The sequence below is a fragment of the Juglans microcarpa x Juglans regia genome, chromosome 8D (assembly GCF_004785595.1).
Source record: "Juglans microcarpa x Juglans regia isolate MS1-56 chromosome 8D, Jm3101_v1.0, whole genome shotgun sequence".
Lineage (NCBI taxonomy): Eukaryota > Viridiplantae > Streptophyta > Magnoliopsida > Fagales > Juglandaceae > Juglans > Juglans microcarpa x Juglans regia.
In genome coordinates this window covers 9,569,048-9,585,925 of record NC_054608.1, presented here as the reverse complement: position 1 = coordinate 9,585,925, position 16,878 = coordinate 9,569,048, and the positions used below count along the sequence as shown (strand labels likewise).

Here is a 16,878-nt window from a genome sequence, read left to right as displayed (position 1 = left end):
AAGGAGATACACATTGATGCACATCAGCTATGATGGAGGGGAGCAGCGAGCAGATTGTAATAGATATTCAAGTCTGCTGAATATCTGTTATCAAATGATCACCCACGCAGCGGGTTCGAAATTGTATACTGAGGATGCAACTACTAAGTTATATGCGATGATTGACTTGTATCGTGCCAATCAAGAACCCCCATCGATGACCCAAACGGGTTCTAATGTTGGTTGTACAACAAAGGACACAACCACAATTGGTAGTTCTAAGCAAGTACTCAGTTCATGTGTTGTGCGAGGGAAAGGCAGACCCCCATTTTTGAGGAAAGCATCCAGGATGGAGAATGACATGCAGAAAGCTAAAGTGAAGAAAAAAAACGCACCAGAAAATGGAAAACGTAAAGAGGTGGTGAAGATATTTAATACCTGTTTTTTATTTATATTTTATAAATAAAACTATCACTAATGTAATCACTAATGTATCTTGTTATATCTTACTTGATTAATAGCGCGATGGTGGAGATACACCAGTCGTAAGACAAACATGTAGGAATTTATTCGTTACTTCAGAGATAACTATGTCAAATGTTGGTGGCGTGCAAGTATATTAATATTTTATTTTTGACACCCTAATATTTGGCTGTGATTTAACAAGTACTTCGGACCAGGCTGTTCCAGAAAGCGCAACTATTGACATTACTAGTACCCAACTTCGAGAAACAATGCTTGAGAGTCAAGAAAGTGTAAGTGGATCCCAAGTGTTTTCGATATATTTAATTCTAAAGATCGATAAAAATTAAAGTAATTGTGTTTTTTTGTTTACAGTTGCAATTTGGAGTGGATGGGTCACAACCAATGCACTTTGGGGAAGATGCATCATAAAGTTTGTCATAGAGGTTGGATATGCGCTTTTTGAGTGTCTAGCTATTAATTGCTTGAGTGTCTAGATATTAAGTTAGGATCTTTGAAACTATTTTGGAACCGAGTTTGTAGCTGTTTTGTTTGAGTGCTTGAGTGCTTGATCAGTAATTTCTTTACACAGTTGCAATATTTCTGGAACTATATTGAGGCTGTTTTGTTTGAGTGCTTGAGTGTCTAGATATTAATTGCTTCAGTGCTTGATCAGTAATTAATTTACACAGTTTCAATAATTCTGGAACTATATTGAGGTTGTTTTGTTTATAGCTAGCTTTCGAAACTTGGTGGATGGTTTTTTGAACAACAATCACATGATGCATATGATATATGGCAGGGTATGGTATACACTTGATTTATGGCAGTTAGTGATGGATGAGTTAGTAGCTCAATGTTTGTAAGATTTATGGCATACACTTGATTTGTCATTTACGAGGTGGGAAAAAACTTGGGATAAATTTGGACAAGCAATAAATCTAGAGCTGGGAATAAATTTGGAGCTGGGAAAAAACTAATCAAGCAGGATTTTCCTTCTTTCTTTATAGCTATCTTCTTTTTTTTTTTTTTTTTTTTTTTTTTTTTTTTTTTTTTTTTGCTTTTTTAATTTATTTTCGGATGAATGATACATCCCTTTTTTTTTCATCCTTCTTCTTTTGTTGTACGAGGGCAAAGATAGTAATGAGAAAAATGTTCTTTCTTTTCTATCCTCTCTACCTTTCATCTCTCTCTTTGAAAACTCGATTTTTCTATAAGTATATTCATAGATGGGTTTTGGTGCAACTTGCTTTGAAGAATCTGCGGGAGCTATTCTGCAACTCCTCTTATTTGCTCTTTCCAAGGTCTGGTACATAGTTTTAAGGGAAGATGATGATGAGCAGTGGATAGAAAAATATCTGGTGCTTTTGAACTTATATTTCTTTTTGGTTGCTCTGTTTGAGATGACGACTTGTTATATGTTGGAACGTAAGGATGATTTCCTTTTACGAGCAGAACCTGTTGGATGATGAGCATGACATGAATTCTTGCATGATTTGTAGTTTGGAGATGGGGCTCTTAGCTGAAAACTTTTAAATGTGTATATAAGACTGCGTTGATTTATGGCATATGGTTTTCTTTTCTGACCAGGTAAAAGAATAGCGGACGAAATGGTGGATTCTGGGAACAAATTTAGTGTCTCAAATTTAACGCTTTTCGTCTTGGGAATGTTGGATTGAGTTTAAAAATCTAATTTTGGCATGTCAATTTGGTCATTATGGCATGGCTTTCCAATTGTGTACGCATTTTGTTTTAGAAAAATTAAACTTGTAAGTTGATGAAAATCTGGATACATGTTGTTTACACTGTTTACATTTAAAATCAGATTTATAAGAGATTTCCTTAAGACAAAGATCAGCTACATCTGCCCATAATTGTAAAAAAAAATCCTGCTTTAGCTCACAATTTTCATAGTATATATCAGTTCAAGAATTTCATCCTCAATACCCTTTCAATTAAATTATTTTCATACAAGTCATAGGCCTTTGCATAAAAATGTTAAAAGAGACTATTTCTACTGGTCTACTTGAACATTTATACAAATTGGCCAATAAACAAAGTGAGTTTAAGATTACAAGTTAGTCACCAACTTTGGGCAGAATCTAAGAACTTTATCTACATCAAGTACGGAGTCCAATACAACAAGTAACTACGAATGCAAATACCCAATACAACCGGAGTAGCCTACGTTCATGCGACATTTCAGCTTCACGTACAACAAGCAACATCTCCCTTTTTTTGACATCGTCGAGTCTCTTCTCGACTTCTCTTTCCTTTCTTAACAGTTCTTTTGTTCTTTCTCGAAATTGGAGCTCATTCTCTTAATTACCGTCTACCCACTTGAAAAATTTACAATATAGTAATCCCTGATCATTTCATACATATATAAGAAATGTTAGCTGTACAACATATTAATCATTAAATATTAAAAATGTATTATGTACAAATGATATAGTCAACTTTGTGTTGTAGTTTGGACACCCTAATAAGGGTCGTCCTGAATTTTTTGTAGTATTTGAGAATTTTAATGTGGCTTCGACGTTACAGAAGCAAAATGGTTGACCCAAAATTGTTGATGATGATGATGATGACGACATTCTAAGATTAACTGCAGATTCTTGTGGTGAGATTGTAAAGAGAGAGAATATACAAAACAACTTTGATGAAACAAATTCATGCCTCATGAAAGTTGTTTTAATTAATCAATATTAAACAAGGCTATATATTGACATAATTCTCTACCTATTTAATTAATCAATATTAAACAAGGCTATATATTGACATCATTCTCTATCTATTTAATTAATCAATATTAAACAAGGCTATATATTGACAACAAATATTTAATTTCACACGTTCAAACATGCATGCATGCATGCTCTCTATCTCCAATTTTAACATCCACGCACGGACGCATGCACCCATTTAATCTATTCATAATAGATATATATATTGATGAGTAGAAACACATGATATATATAACAGAAGGCTATGCATGTGGGAGGTGGGGGACTCAATTTCTCTCCCACCAAATTACACATTTAACACACTGAGTCACTTTCTCTCCCACCAAATTACACATTTAACACACACTAACACAAAGCAGAAACATCAAGTAACACACATCCACCACTAGTTTCCAAGACACCCTACATCATTTTCATTTTCAACACCAATGAAAGCCCTCGATAATGGAGTTCATCAATCAGTGGACACGATAAGATAAGTCTTACAAATGATTAATCATAAGACAACTTATTCATAGAACTGGTACTATAGCTATCAACAGAGAAACAATAAGTCCTACAAATGATTAATTATCTACGGCAACCAACTACGATTCCACATCATTATCAAAAAAAAAAAAAAAATGATTCCACTGGTATTGGGACATGTATCTGAGCTATTCAAATAATCGAAAAAAATTAAAGTATAGCTAAGGTTTGTTTGTTAAAAATGGAACCTTACCTTGAAGAACTTGTCCTCGTGCGTTAGTTCCTCTGTTCACTCCCACAAATGGAACCTTTCAGTTTGAGGAATGTTTGAAGTTTTAAACTTAGAAAGGGTACAGGTTAGGTCGTGGGTTGGGGTTTCGGGCTCTGTGGGTAGGGGATTTCAGGGTACGGGTTTGGTCATGGGTTAGGGTTTCTGGGCTCTTGGGAAGTTTGTTTCAGATCTGGGTGGAGAAGAAGAGAAAAGGGGCTTTGTCGATTCGTGGGTGTGGCTTTGTGGCTTCGTGGATACGACGATGAGAAGAGACCCATCGTGGGTTCAGCAGTGTTTGTGGTCATTTTCGGGGGACCAAACGCAATTAAAGAAATTCGTGTGTTCGTGGGTGGATTTGTGGGTTTTGTGAAGACGAAGGTGGAGTTCGTGAGTGGATCTAAGATGAAGGGAGAAGAAGAAGATTTCCTTCTTCGTGGGTGGGGTTACGGGCTAGGTCGAAGATGCAGATGGAGTTAGAGCTACGGGTTAGGTCGAAGACGAAGATGTGCTGGAGCTTTCTCGAAATAGAAGGGAGAAGAAGAAGAAGAGAGAGAGAGAGAGAGAGAGAGACAGAGACAGAGAGAGAGAACGTGGGGCGAAATGAATAAACAAGGCAGATCTGAGGTGTCTGTATATGACGTCGTTTTTCATTTATGCCACGTCGGATGCGATGCCGCAACGGGGACGCAGGCGGTTGTATACAGACTTTTTGTAAAAAAATATATTACATGACTTTTAGAGTTTGAATTTTAAATTTTATAATTTTTAATAAAATTATATATTATGATATTATTAAAGAAATAAATTTAACATAAGTTTTTCTTAAATATATTTAATATTTTTCTAAAAAAAAAAAATATTAACGTTTTGGAACATGTCAACAAATTGCAATCCTAAATACTGGTTTGTACTTTGTAGAGATCAGACAGCTGAATCATTGTACACTAAATACAAAACAAACATCCTTAATTTCTCCGTTAGTTCTTCCGCCGCGCGCAATGTTTGATTAATTAATAGAGGATTAGGATCCTTATTTGAAACGTGCGTGCGTGCATGCATGCATGCATGTCACGCGCGTGTACAAACGTCTCAGATTTCTTCGACTAAACTTACGTATGAAGTTGAAGTTCTTATTTACAGTCTGGATATTGAATTAAACACGTGATGATCAGCAACATTATAAAACACTTGTACCGGAAGTTTATTCTGTTGCATTTATATATATATATATATATATATATATATATATATATATATAAACATGCATGACTCATATATGATGGTATCAAACACGCGTTTCTGGTTTTTTTTTTTTTTTTTTTAACATTCATCCTCGTACCACGTATTTCCAGAGACGAGTATACGACAAACAATAAATATTGAATAAAGCTAGATATATACATTTATAAATTATGTAAAACCATGCACTGTTTTTAAAAAGAGTAAAATTTATTCTTAAAAAATTATTTTTTCATATACATATTATATTTACTTATTTTTTTTAAAAAAAAGAATGCGCAACGTTTACGAATTCTATGACTATAAATATTATTAATTCTCATAATTATAAATCCCACGCTAGATGTTATTAAATCATAAATATCAAAGTACTTCGATCGAGTAATTACCCATTAATTTCATCTTTTCCATGGAAAACACAATGTCGGTTCATCCTGATCAGCAGCCAACATCAAAGAACTTGATCACCATTCTAAGCATTGATGGGGGCGGCATCAGGGGGATCATCCCTGCAACTATACTTGCTTTCCTTGAATCCCAACTTCAGGTATACATATGATTACTTTTTATTTACAAGAAGGTTTCAGGGTTTTAATTTACAAAAAGCCATACAACCATATACATGTATATATATATATGTGTTTATATATATTATATAAAAGTTTATCATAATTATATCCAGTGCAGAAGAAGATGTAATAGCGTCACAATGTCTATGCACTACTAACAAGTATGATATAACAATGGTGCAGGAGTTGGATGGTGAGGAAGTTAGACTTGTAGACTACTTCGATGTGATTGCAGGAACAAGCACAGGTGGTCTTGTTACCGCCATGCTAGCTGCTCCAAATGAAAAGAATCGACCTCTTTTTGATGCTAAGGATATCAAGCCCTTCTATCTTCAACACGGCCCTCAGATTTTCCCACAGGAGAGGTACCACTCTTCATACTTTAAACCCTCCCTTCATCAGATAGCGCGAAAGCATGCAGCTCTATATGCTGTGCAAAACTACGCCTTTTCACATTCTTGATACTTTAATATTAACTGGATGAGCATAATGTGTTGTTTTTCCTTATTACAGCGGCATATATGGAGCAATCAAAAACACATTCAGATCCCTGATAGGACCCAAATATGACGGGAAATACCTTCACCGGATTCTAAGAGAGAAATTAGGGGGAACTCGACTGGATAGCACATTGACCAACGTCGTTATACCAACTTTTGATATCAAGCAACTACAACCAACCATTTTCTCAACGTCTGAGGTTTGATCTCTCTCTCTCTCTCTCTATAGAAAATCGTTGTTTGTTAAACTTGAGATCATTGTTTTTACATATTCTTACTTTGTGCAGGCGAAAAAGGACTCCTGTTTGAATGCTCGACTGTCAGACATATGCATAGGCACTTCGGCAGCTCCAACCTACCTCCCTGCCCATCACTTCATGCACCAAAATGATGTAGGAAATGTTAGAGAATTCAATCTTATAGATGGTGGTGTTGTTGCAAACAATCCGGTACAATTTTATCATTTTAGTGTGTTTTCCAAAAGTTTCAACATCAAAGTTCCAAAATATTAAGCTTATCTTTATCTGTTTCCCATGGTCCAGGCTCTAGTGGCCATAAACCAAGTGACTAAACAGATCAATGATGCAAATCCTAATTTCTTCCCAATCAAATCCACGGATTATGGTCGCTTTCTAGTAATCTCAATAGGCACAGGTACTGGAAAGATAGAAAAAAGATACAATGCAAAAATGGTAGCCAAGTGGGGAATTCTGAACTGGTTACTTCATGGTGGTTCAGTACCATTGGTGGATGTGTTTACTCAATCAAGTGGAGATATGGTTGATTTGAACCTAGCTGTGGTGTTCCAAGCCCTTCATTCCGAAGAGAATTACCTCAGAATTCAAGTAAGAAACTCTTCTTTAGGTTTTCAATTCATCCAAGGATTATTGAGTCTTAAAATTTCGAAGTTGATAACTATTTTTATGAAATGCTGTGGTTAGGATGACACATTGACTGGGACTGAAGCTTCAGTTGATGCGTCTACGAAAGAGAACTTGAACAAACTCGTAGAGATAGGGGAGAAGTTATTGAAGAAACCAGTATCAAGGGTGAATTTAGAGACGGGTTTATCAGAACCAGTTAAAAACTGTGGCACAAATGAGGAGGCTTTGAGAAAGTATGGAAAACCTTTCTTCCATGTGCACTGTAGCTTATCTTTAATCGTATTTTGCTATCAAACTAAGTGTGCATCATAAAACTGTTTTGCAGATTAGCAAAAAAACTTTCACAAGAAAGAAAGTACAGAGAGGAAAAATCTAAGACACGTGGGAAAGTTGCACATTGATGCAGATTACTTAACTCGTCTCTAAAGTACTTGAGCTATTAATCGTATCCATTTCTACGTGATGTAGTAGTCAAAGATGTGTTCATTTTGCAGTTCAAATTAATCTTTTCGTCCTTCAAATAATTTGGTGTAATGTGTCCCATGAAAGGAAAGGAATTCATTGTTCAATGATTGTTAATTTTAGAGTTACAATGACCAAATAGGATGGGTATTCACATTTTGGCAGAACCACAAAAGTATTGATTTTTTTTTTTTTTTTTTACACTAAATAACCGCAAAGGGCAACAACCTAGATTGATAATTTGTTAATTCCATAACGATGTAATTTGACGTGATTTGTCAAATTTAATTTATAATAAAAAATATTTTACAATTTGATGTATCGCATTATAATATATTAATTTATATATTCACTTTTGTAAAACATATATTTGAGGTAAAACTGTACAATATTCCAGATGATTGGGATCACGTTCCCATTATCAAAACTAAGTGCATAGACAAGACTAAAAACCAAGTGGTTGGAAAAGGTTTCGAATTCAATCCATGGTTCCTTTCATTGAAGACTACTTCTCCTTATTGGATCCCCAAATCTTCGTAGTAATGCTCTCTTTTTTCTCAAGCTTTTATCATTATGGATGATCGTGACGTGCTGAGTCCTAAGCTGTCGATCGTAGTGATTCCTCTCAGATTGAGAGGAAACAGTACGGGTGCATGCACATGTAGCTGCAACAGGCAGAACGGCTTACTATGGTTGTGTTTGGAGGGGCAGAGTATGGCGGTGGCAGGGCATAGAGGATAGCGGCAGATTTGGGTTCTAATAGTGGTGTTACAGTGATGAACGAGATGGAGACAATTTGTAAGAATAGAGGGTCTAATAGAGAGAAGCCCATGGTGGTTTGTGGTTGCTGGCGACGTCAGAAAATCCTAGGAGAGAGAAAAGTCGAAATCAAAATATGACTTTTTACAAGGGTGAGGCTGAGAGGTAGGGCGGAGGTGGGGTGGTCGGACGACTTTCAGTGAGCACTTGAGGGCGGTAGACCACTGCAGCACACGACGGAACCCTAAGGAAAAGAAACAGAGTGAGACGAGGAAAGAGAATCTGAGAGAGAAAATGGAGGGATCTGAGGGATGAAGTTCGAGATCAAGGAGCCCACCATGGCTAATGTTGGACTGCAAGGCAAGTGGTTGAGGAGGAGCTATGAGAGAGACAGAGGGAGAGTCACTAGAGAGAAAGGAAATCAAAGGAGGGACCGAAGAATAGGGATATCAGATGACGACTTACCAACAGTGACAAGCTTGCAGGGGAATGCTCACCGCTGCTGGCATCGAATGGTGGATAGCGACCACGGCTTGCTAGATTGACGACGAAGTGAAGGAGAGTGAGCAAGAGAGAGAGGGCAAGAGAGGAGGGGGGGGGGGGTTTGCTAGATGAACGGTTCAGAAGAAGTGTGGTCGACGAGCTCATGGCGGGCATGGGTTGTGGAGCAGAGCTCATAGGTTGTAGGGATGATGGTATGGCGCGCAAGAGAAAGGAGGGAGAGAGAAGAAAAGAAGAGGAAAGTGATAGTTAGGGTTTTTAACCCTTAGACATGAAACAATGTCGTTTGTGAGTATGAGGGGAGATGGGCTTCAAGTCTTGGGTTGGGCTTCACATAATTTCTTACTTTATTCTCATCAATGGTGTTCACAAAATTCTTTTAAACCAACAAGAGAGATTAGACATGGTGACCCTCTCTTACCCTATCTTTTCATCTTGTGTTTTGAAGCTCTGAGTAATCTTCTTGTCAATGCAGAAATCTCAGGATCCATAACAAGTATCCCTCTAACTCAAGTACTACTCCATATAAAACACATTTTCTTTGCAGATGATAGTATTCTTTTCTGCATGGTAAACTCTTTGAAGTGGAGTAGAATGGTAGACCTGTTGGACACTTATGAAAGGGCATCTGGTCAAAAACTCAATAAGGAAAAAACTTCCATTCATTTAAGTAGAAATATCAACAAAGCAGTACAAGATATCATTCTAAGCATAGTTGGCATCACATCTACAAATTCCTATGAGAAGTACCTTGGCGTCCTTGCCTTAGTAGGAAAATCCAGGACCAAGTCTTTCAAAGAGTTATGGACAGACTTAAACACAGACTTAGTAACTAAAAAATGAAATCTCTATCCCAGGCAGGGAAAGAAGTCCTACTCAAGTTAGTTATTCAAGCTCTGTCTACATACAACATGGGAGTTTTTAGACTTCCAAGTTCCCTTCTCAGGTAGATCACCAGACTGATGCAAAGCTTTTGGTGGGACCTAAAAGAAAATGAAAGGAAAATTCACTAGGTCAAATGGAATCAAATGGGGGAAGGAAAAGATAGCAGGAGGTTTGAGTTTTAATTAAGGATTTGGAAAGTTTTAATCTTGCAATGTTAGCCAAGCAAGGTTGGAGACTGATCCAAAGTCCTAATTCCTTAGCTTCTCAAGTGCTCAAGCTGAAGTATTTTCCTCAGACCTCATTCTTCCAAGCAAAATTAGGGAGCAGACCATGTGGAGGAGTATTCTAGCAGCAAGACCTTTAATAGAGGAGGGAACTTTATGGAGCATTGGTAATGGAGAAGAAGTTCAAATATGGAAGGATAAGTGGATACCTTAGCCAACTTCATACAAATTTCAAAGTCCAAGTTAGTATCTTGGATGAATATGCAAGAGTCCATGCTCTAATTGACTCAGATACTAATCAATGGAATGTAGCCCTTACTGATGAGATTTTGTCAAGGGAAGAAGCTGAAACTATCAAGAAGATCTCCCATAGTTGCTGTAATAGCTATGACAGATTAATTTAGAGAGGAACTACAAATGGAAAATTCTTGGTTAGGAGTGTCTACCATATGCAAAAAGAAAAGCAGAACATAACAAGAGGGTAGTCATCTAGTAGAAGCAACGTAAAGGATATTTGGCACAGGATATGGAAATTGACCATACCAAGTGCAGACAAAGATTTTATATGGAAAGCATGTCTTGAGGCTCTCCCAGCAAATTTGAATCTTTTTAAGAAAAAAGTAGTGGAGAACCCAAACTGCCTGATATGCTTGGAGGAAAAAGAAATAGTGGAACATGCCCTCTAGGTTTGTATTGCAGCACAAGATGTATGGGATACAGATTTAGAAAAGCAGGTTGAGTGAGGAGACTTTCATATGCATGGAACTATTTGAGGCCATGTGTCAAAAGTTCTCAGATCACCATTGGAGGAAATTGTAGGAACTGCTAGAAGGATTTGGATGAGAAGAAATGGAGTCATTTTCATATCAGAAATCATTCATCCAAACATCTTGGTGCAACAAGCAAAATCATATATGCTGGATTTCCAGGAAGCATAGATTGGAAAGTCCATAAAGTCTAGCACAAGAAGGGATCAATAGCAGAAATGGAAGCTCCCTCAAAGGATATAATCAAGATTAATTAGGACACAACTAGGGGTGTTAAAAAAAAAAAAAAAAAAAAGAAAAATCGGTTGAACCGGATTGGATAGGACTGAATCGGTAGATTCGGTCCGATTTCTAAGCAATCCGATGTGAAGTTATTAATATAAACTTACTTTTGATATATATATATATATATATATATATAAATGATAAATACATTTTTATACATTTGATCATATATACTCATATAAAATGTTTAGAACTTATTAGACTGTAGTTAAATTCAATGCTATATTAGTATGTGTTAATTATTATAAAATAATGTACTTGTACTATAATACTGGACTGGACAAGACCGAAACTGAAAAAATCGAAAGTTCGGTTGCGGTAGTGAATTGGACCGGTATCGGTTATTAAATTTTTAAAATCGGTATATACCGGTTCGATTGTAAAAAATGTACAAAATTGGATCAAACAGGACCGGTTACACCTTTGGGCACAACTATGGACAAAAATAAGTGCAAAATTGGAATATGAATTATTGTTAGAGATTGGAAAGGAAGCATTTTGGCAACTATGAGAAAGAATCGAGGCTGCATCCTTGACCCTTTCTTAGTAGAAAAAATTAGTGCTTTACAAGCTCTTTGGTACATATCTGGGACTAAGGAAGATTATACTAGAAGGAGATGCTCTTCAAGTGATCAAAGGCATAACACATGTAGAGAAGTCATAGTTTAGCACATGAATGCTTACAAATGATGTAAAACAAAAAATGCTTTGCTTTGAATTTTGGTCTGTGAATCATGTAAAAGGAAGGCATTTGTGGTTGCACATACGTTAGCAAAAAATGCCTTGGGTACCTTTGATACGATTGTTGACATGGAGGCTAGTCCCTCGTGTATTCTTTCCTTGTTATAAGGCGATTATCAACAAATCAATCTTGATTTAAAAAAAAAAAAAAGAATAAGACCCTTTTTATCGTAATCAAGTGAGTCTTGTAATGTGATACCCCTTATTTATGTGTATTTTAATTAAATAATTATTTCATCTATTTTATTATTGGTCCTCTTGTTTTAAAATTATATGAGTTTTGTTATATTATTTTATGATATTTTAAGTTGTGAAATCTATTTCAATGTGTCTTTCTTGTTATTAGTTATTGTTTATTATTTAATTTGCTCTTTATTTTAAATCATTTTATTATTGGATTTACTTTTTTATTTTATTCTGTTACTACATTTAAATTATTTTATTCAACTTACTATTTGAAATTATTTTCGTTGGATCAATTTTATGACCCAAGTTGTGAGGATTGGACCTCATTTCTTTCTTCCACTTTTTTCCCCTTTTTTTCCATTTTTTTTCCGGTGCTTCTTTCTCCTCCCACGTGTGACAACCCCATCCCCTCTCCCCGTCTATTTCTTCGTCCACCCAGTGCACAGATGTGCACCGTCCGTGAGCGACACCGCCCTTCCCATCTTCTTCTCCATCGGCTAGCGACCCTCCCCTTCCGGTCTCAGCCTCTCTCGTACCATCGTTAGCCTCCACGCATGGCTTCAAGTCGCACAGTCTTTGTGTTCCAGCGTCGTCGTCACGTCACCATTAGCCACCATCTTTTCACCATACCACCATCGGCCCTCCAGCTACCTAGCCTACCCTTCCTCAGTTCCGACCCACCACCCTTGAAGCCCCTCCATCTCCATTTCTGATTTGGGTGTTTTGACCTTCAACAGCCGCAGCCCATGACCAACCACCACCATCGAAAGCTTCATCAAACACCCTTAAGCCCTCCCCTAGCCATCCCAAGTCTTCGTTTGTCCCCCCATTCAAAAGTTAGGTTTTTGAGACCCCCGACCGGTCTTGGCGTCACTCTTGATCTTCCAGAGTTGCCTTTCATCTTTTTAAGTATTTTTTCCAAAGAAATTTTGAGATTTAAATGTATTTTTACGCTAACTCATATTTACTGTGAAGTGGTTGGTTGGGCCGGACTGAGTCTGAGGATTAAGGGGGTCAGTTGGATTGGATGATAGAGTTGTTTGTGTGATTGGATTATGCTGGGATTTGTTGGCTGTTTTGGGTTTAAATATTGGTGTTTTGGGTTTGACATTGATTATGGTGGATGTTTAAGTTACTATTAGAATTGATAAATGGTCATTTGGATGGATAAATATGATTATTTAAACTGTGTGGTGTGGCGGTATTGTAATTGTTAGGTGTTGTAATTTGAGTTAATGTTGATTGTTGAACTTGTGTTATCGAGGGTCGAGTTGGGTTGCGACGTTTGTGGGCTGTCAATGTCGTAACGAGTTATGAAAGTGAGCTGATTGGTTGGACATGGCGTGTTGGGCTGATGTTTTGGAGGTTGTGTGTGAGTATTCTTATACCATGTATTGAAACCGAAGCAAAGTGATGTCATGTGTGGGCTGAATAGAATCACAAAATTTAGTTAGTTTTATTGAATTCGTATTTATGTGGAGTATTAACATGTTAGTGAATAATTTTCTGTTTAGGTCGTGACATTGATAGAGCTGAAGTTCAAGATTCTAGTTATAACACTCCGTATTTTAGTGTATTTTCACAGAAGGATTATTTTTAATAATTCAAAAATTTATTCTCTTATTTTATAATTATCGGATATTTTAAATGGGTTATTTTATGATCTTTAAATTGTAAAAATTAAATTGTTATGTTTTCTTAATATTTATTTATTGTTGTACATTTAAATTGTTCTTCTTTTAAATTAATTGATTGTGGGATTTAATTATTTTATTTTCATTGTATCATTACGTTTAAATTATTTTAATTGACTTGCGGTTTTAAAATCTTTTCCGTTGGATCATTTATGTGACCCAAGATGTGAGGATTGGACCTTATTTATTTCCCTCCATTTTTCTCTTTCCTCTTTCTTTTTTTTCTTTTCTTTTCTTTCTTTTTTTTCTTCCTCTTCCTTTTCTCTCCCCGCGCGCAGCCCCTCCCTCTCTCCAGTCCGATTTCTCCTCCACCCAGCCTGCCGCCTTCGCGCCGCCTTGCGCGACACCGCCCTCCCATCAGCTTCCCCACCGGTCGGCGACCAGCCCCCTCTATTTCCAACTCCTCCATCGCCGCCGTTAGTCTCCACGCATCACTCCAACCCGCGGCGCATTTTGAGCTCTAGCGTCGCCGTCGCGCCACCTCCGGCCACCATCTCTTCACCACTTCATCCTCGACCTCCTAGCAACCCAATGGACCCAACCCCAGCTCCGATCCGTCACTGGTGAAACACATCCAACCTCATTGTCGATTTGGGTATTTTTGGCCTAAAACCACATTTTGCGTCGCCACCCACGGCAAACCACCACCACCATTGGCTTCGCCGACCTCTCTAGGCCCTACCCTATAATTTCGGGTCTTCGTTTGTCCCCATTCAAAAGTAAGTATTTGAGACCCACGGCCACAATGTATTTTACACTATTACGTTGTTGTGTCGCCACCTTTTGCAGCTCCATGATCCTTCGGAAATTATTATATAGAACTGTAAGTATTTTTCCAAAGAACTTTCGTGATTTAAATGTATTTTTGTACTAACATATTATTGTGATCTGGTTGGACATGCCGGACTGAGTCCGAGGAGTTCGGGGGTCGGATCGATTATGGACGAAGTTGTGTGTTTGGTTGGTATTGTGAATTGTTGGTTGTTGTGGTGTTGTTTCATATATATGGCATATTTGCATGCATGTTCATGTTTGTAAATGAAAACTGGGTTTTCACATGATTGCATACATGTTCATGTGTTTATCTGAAAATTGGATTTTCATGTGAAATGATTTGAGTGTGTTTGAAACGACTGGATTGACTGGTTTGAGAAAAAGGAAAAGAGACTGTAGGGATGGTGGTAAGTAGGGATGGTGGTAGAGTCCCACCTGCGATTCCCGCCTACTGTGCACGCGATAGGGATGGTGGTAAACAGGGATGGTGGTTGTGTTCTGCCTGTGATTCCCGCCTACGGTGCAAGCGGTAGAGATGGTGGTAAGTAGGGATGGTGGTATAGTCCTGCCTGTGATTCCTGCCTACAGTGCTCTGATTAGTATTCATTGTGTGTGATAAATATTCATTGTGTGGAAAGGAACTGTAGGGATGGTGGTAAGCAGGGATAGTGGTAGAGTCCCGCCTGTGATTCCTGCCTACGGTGCACGCGATAGGGATGGTGGTAAGTAGGGATGGTGGTTGTGTCCCGCCTGTGATTCTTGCCTACGGTGTCCAATAAATGGTTTGTTTTGTGTAAATCATTTTTTGGAAAAATGACAGACTATGTTTTTGGGCCAAAAATGGGATTTTTGGCGTGTGTTGGAAATAATCATTTTTCTGGAAAAAATGGTATTTTATGGCTAAGTGTATTTTGTCATATGAATGCATGTTGGTTGCATTAATATGTTTTTATCTCGAGAGTTGTTTGGTTTATACTTACCTGCTGTACCACTTTTTGGCAACGCAGATTTCGAGACAGATGAGGCTGAGGGTGAGCCTGTGGATTTGGCTCCGCCCGAGGAGTGATCTGGGATCACTCGTATTGGTTTGAGACTTGTAAAATATTTATTTTTGGATGATTGTATAATTTTTAAACCTTTTTACTGATTCTTTAAATTGTATTAACAATTTTGGTACTTAGTTGTATTAATTATCCGCTGCGTTATTTTTATACACTGTTGGATGTACACACACTTGGCACTAATGTTGGGATGTGTGACCATGTTGTTATCATCCCAGTGTCTTGATTCCCGTGTCTCCTTACATGGGGGTCGTGGGCGCCACATTAGTAACTCTCCACAAAAGTCAGGTAAGCGGGATTCCAGTGCTAGACTTTGCATAAAAATAAAATGGACTGAGGTCAATTTTGAAATTGTGCATGTTGTGTTATGAAAAGAAATGTTAAGCGATCTTAGTTATTTGTTTTGCATCGCTCATGAGATTTTGTATAAGAATAAAATATTTTCCGACATGATTGGTGTAGATATGAACTTATTTTTTACATTCTGTTATTAAACTCAGAAAAATATGAACGAATATGAAAATTAATAATTTTTGCATGTGATGTGAAGATATTCTGAATCTGTTTTGGAAAATGTGAAATGATTTGAATTTGTTCAATACTCTGTTTTGGAATGATTTGGCATCCAAAAAACCTTTGGCATGAAGTTCTGATTCTATTCTGACTCTGACTCTGATTTTTATGTGATTTTGTGTGGCGCCCCCAATCCCCCTTATATAAATACACAGGGATCGAGACTCCAGGATGGTGACAACACAGTCACGCATCCCAACGAAGTGCCAGTGTGTGTGCATGCAACAGTGTTCAAATAAAATAACGCAGCGGATAGTCAACTAAGTACCAGAATTTAATTACAGTCAAACATCAGTAAAGATTTAAATAGCAGTTATACAGTCATCCATAAAAATATTTTACAATAGTTCTAAATGTACAAACGAGTGATCCCAGATCACTCCTCAGGCGGAGCCGTCTCCTCCGGCTCGCCCTCCTCCTCCTCATCAGCATTAAAATCTGCGACACCACAAAATGGTCTCGCAGGTAAGTATAACCCAAACAACAATGTAATACAAAATGCATTAAATGCAACTAACATGCATGCACATGAAAACATGCATTTTTCCACAAAACATCATTTTTCCCGAAAATGATAAATTTCCAACACACACCAAAATCCCATTTTAGTCCAAATTATTCGTAAAACATTTTCCCAGAAAATGATTTACCCAAAAATCAACTCGCACTATTTTCCCAGAAAATAGTGCATTAATCCCAAATGCACCATGCATTATTTCCATATGCACCATGGTCTCCCCTATGGACCATCCGCACGTCCTGGCTTCGCAGCGGTGCTCAGTTCCGCGCCCAGCGCGTACATGGCCAAGCACTCACACTACGCAACGAGCGATGCCCAGTTCCGCGC

General features: G+C 37.6%; 1 protein-coding gene across 1 annotated transcript; it reads left to right on the top strand.

Annotated features, from left to right (window-relative positions):
- Window positions 1–5,536: 5,536 nt before the first annotated feature.
- On the top strand, window positions 5,537–7,688 carry LOC121243018 (patatin-like protein 2). Its single transcript, XM_041141064.1, has 7 exons — window positions 5,537–5,713; window positions 5,919–6,100; window positions 6,249–6,435; window positions 6,523–6,684; window positions 6,778–7,080; window positions 7,177–7,352; window positions 7,445–7,688. The coding sequence occupies exons 1-7, from the start codon at window positions 5,576–5,578 to the stop codon at window positions 7,518–7,520; spliced, it is 1,224 nt and encodes a 407-aa protein (XP_040996998.1). The 5' UTR covers window positions 5,537–5,575; the 3' UTR covers window positions 7,521–7,688.
- Window positions 7,689–16,878: the final 9,190 nt, after the last annotated feature.

Bases quoted from the DNA above. Each gene is read 5' to 3' on its own strand.
- LOC121243018 (XM_041141064.1), top strand. From the start codon at position 5,576: ATGGAAAACACAATGTCGGTTCATCCTGATCAGCAGCCAACATCAAAG. The intron at 6,685-6,777 runs GTACAATTTTAT...CCCATGGTCCAG, and splicing joins GTGTTGTTGCAAACAATCCG to GCTCTAGTGGCCATAAACCA. The intron at 7,081-7,176 runs GTAAGAAACTCT...TGCTGTGGTTAG, and splicing joins AGAATTACCTCAGAATTCAA to GATGACACATTGACTGGGAC.